Genomic DNA, 2,445 nt, shown 5'->3' on the forward strand with positions numbered 1-2,445 from the left:
GCCCCACTTCGGCTAGATATGGCCATATCCGAACCTCTCTCTTGCTGCAGCTTCCACTACATCGGTTTTGACCCCCACCAAAACATCATTATCAACCTGCTGAAGCACTCAGGAGATTCCTTGAACATTTCAGTTTTCAGACGCTCCCAGCTTCCCTTCGGCTTAACTCCATCATCCAGATTTACATTGCCCCATCAATGGGCCATGTGTACAAAAGGGATGAACGATCAAAAGATTCTATAGAAGTCCACATTCAACATGCATTGTTTCCCACCATATGCAGGGACCAACCTAATTTTTGAGCTAGAACGTCTAAACAGCAGGGCCCACCTGATAAGTGGCCTGGATTTTGAATGCGTGTGCTGAGTCCTCTCCAAAGCACTCTTCAAAAATCTCACTTGATTTTTATTTTTTATTTATGAAAGACCTTCAAAAATCTCACTTGAAAAATCGCCATCTAAATTCAGAAGAACTAATTAATGATAATGAGATTGAGGTCTCTGATGACTAACAGCAAAGTTCCCAATTCTGCATAAGTTCTGTAAAAGATGAATTTTTTGGTTCAGAGATCATGTTTAGTGATCAGAGCATCGATCTGATGGGACCCATTAAGAACCTGACGCAACCCAAAAGTCTGTCAGAACAGACACTGAGGACACTAAAATCACTGGCCAGCAAGAACACAGTCGACCATTCTGATCGAAATCGAACTCCCTCACAAAACAACAATAACAACAACAACATTGAAAAAGAAAGGAGAGTGAAAACCCTGACCTTTGTAGTCAACTCGAAATTCCCCTTGTCCTTCCACTTCCCCTCCCTAACAAACCGATCAGACGCGCAGATCTTCCTCAACGTCGCCAAGATCAACCCTATCGCGATGTCCGCGACATCGTCGGTCAGCACATCGGGCGTGTTCGTGACCCTAATCCCTTTCTCCCTACACTTCACCAAATCGACCTTGTCCAATCCGACGCTGCAGCAGGAGACGATCTCGAGGTTGGGGAGAGCGTCGATGATATCGGCGTCGGCGGCAATGTTTGAGTTTCCGACAATGGCATGGATCGATTGGGAGTTTTTCTTGAGGAAATCAATACTGTTGGGGGAGGTAGATTGCCAGAGCCTGAAGAGCTTGAATCGCTTGTCCAGCTCTTTCTCGAGGTATGAATCCATGGGGTAGGTTATAAGGACGCCAAGAGCTTCCATTTCTAGGGTTAGGAATTTAGGATTTTATTCCTTCTGCTGCTGAGAGTTCAGCCTCTTCTTCTCTCCTCTGCTCTTGGAGATGGCAGGGGCTCTATCTTATAGTCTCGGCGAGATGCGGCTGTAGAAGTACGCAGATTCGGTACTGCCCCCACCTGTTCCGAGCTCGGGACAGTGTGGGACTATTGAGGGGTCAACGTGATGTATATATTCTATCCACACGGTCCATTCAGTTTTTAATATCATTTTACCTTAATAATATAAAAATGAATCATATAAAATTCTCAAGTGGACCACACAGTGGGGATTAAACGCTTACCGTTGAAAACTTCTTGGGGGCCACAGTAGTTTTGGATCAAGCTGATATTTCTGTTTTCTCTTTATCCATGCCTATATACCTTTCGAACAGGTTTATGGAAAATAAACATCAAGTGGGCCCTAGGAAGGTTTCAACGGTGAGAGTCATTAGCACTGCAGCTTCCTTTGGTATGTTCCATTTGAGCCTCTGATCTGCCTCATCTTTGGGATAATCCCCTAAAATTGTATTGAAAAATGGATGGACGGTGTGGATACAATCCATACAAAACGGTGGCCCCTCAGAGTCCTCGTCTGTACCGAACATGGTACAGGCCGGGTAGTACTCAAAGCACGTCCGCCGTAGAACCGGTAGGAAGATAATACAGTAGAGCCGCATTTAGTCTGAAGTATACGTGGCAAGTGAATTTTCATTCGGAATCGTCTGTTCTTAGTTGCTTCTCCTTTAATTACAACAAACATGGACGATCCTATTCATCTGATGCGTTTATTTAAAAAAGTGACCGTAAGTTTACTATAGCTATTAACGGTGTAGATTCAGTAACGAAAAGTGAAAAGAAATTTGATTTATAGGAATTTTAAATTGAAGATCTAATCCATCCATAGCAAGAGACACCGTTTGGGCGGTGCACAATATTTTTATTCATTTATTTATTCACCACCTACCCCCTGCCGGCTTCATTTTGTTTGTGCTAGAGAACGGGGCGCGGATTGGGTACTTCACCCAGGATAGGGGTATGAGGGCCACCGTGGCATATGGAATTTATCTAAACCGTCCGTACATTTTTTTTCATATCATTTTAGATTATGACCCCAAATACGAAGCAGATTCAAAGCTCAAGTGGACCACAAAATAGGGATTAAATGCTTACCGTTGAAAACTTCTGGAGTGATACCAAAGTTTTGGATAAGCTTTTATTTGTGTTT

At 43.4% G+C, this 2,445-nt stretch overlaps 1 protein-coding gene across 1 annotated transcript; it reads right to left on the reverse strand.

Moving 5' to 3' along the window:
- Positions 1 to 562: 562 nt before the first annotated feature.
- Positions 563 to 1,206, reverse strand: LOC131249106 (hydroxyphenylpyruvate reductase-like). Its single transcript, XM_058249675.1, has 2 exons — positions 775 to 1,206; positions 563 to 616 (listed from the first exon to the last, which is right to left on the reverse strand). Exons 1-2 carry the CDS (start codon positions 1,204 to 1,206, stop codon positions 563 to 565), a joined length of 486 nt encoding a protein of 161 aa, XP_058105658.1.
- Positions 1,207 to 2,445: the final 1,239 nt, after the last annotated feature.

Source organism: Magnolia sinica, chromosome 1, assembly GCF_029962835.1.
Source record: "Magnolia sinica isolate HGM2019 chromosome 1, MsV1, whole genome shotgun sequence".
In the NCBI taxonomy this organism is placed as follows: Eukaryota; Viridiplantae; Streptophyta; class Magnoliopsida; order Magnoliales; family Magnoliaceae; genus Magnolia; species Magnolia sinica.

What these genes read in the sequence shown, in the direction of transcription:
- LOC131249106 (XM_058249675.1), bottom strand. Translation starts at nt 1,206, where the DNA reads ATGGAAGCTCTTGGCGTCCTTATAACCTACCCCATGGATTCATACCTC. An exon ending in ATTTCGAGTTGACTACAAAG is followed by an intron (nt 617 to 774) that starts GTCAGGGTTTTC and finishes GGGTTGCGTCAG; the next exon opens with GTTCTTAATGGGTCCCATCA.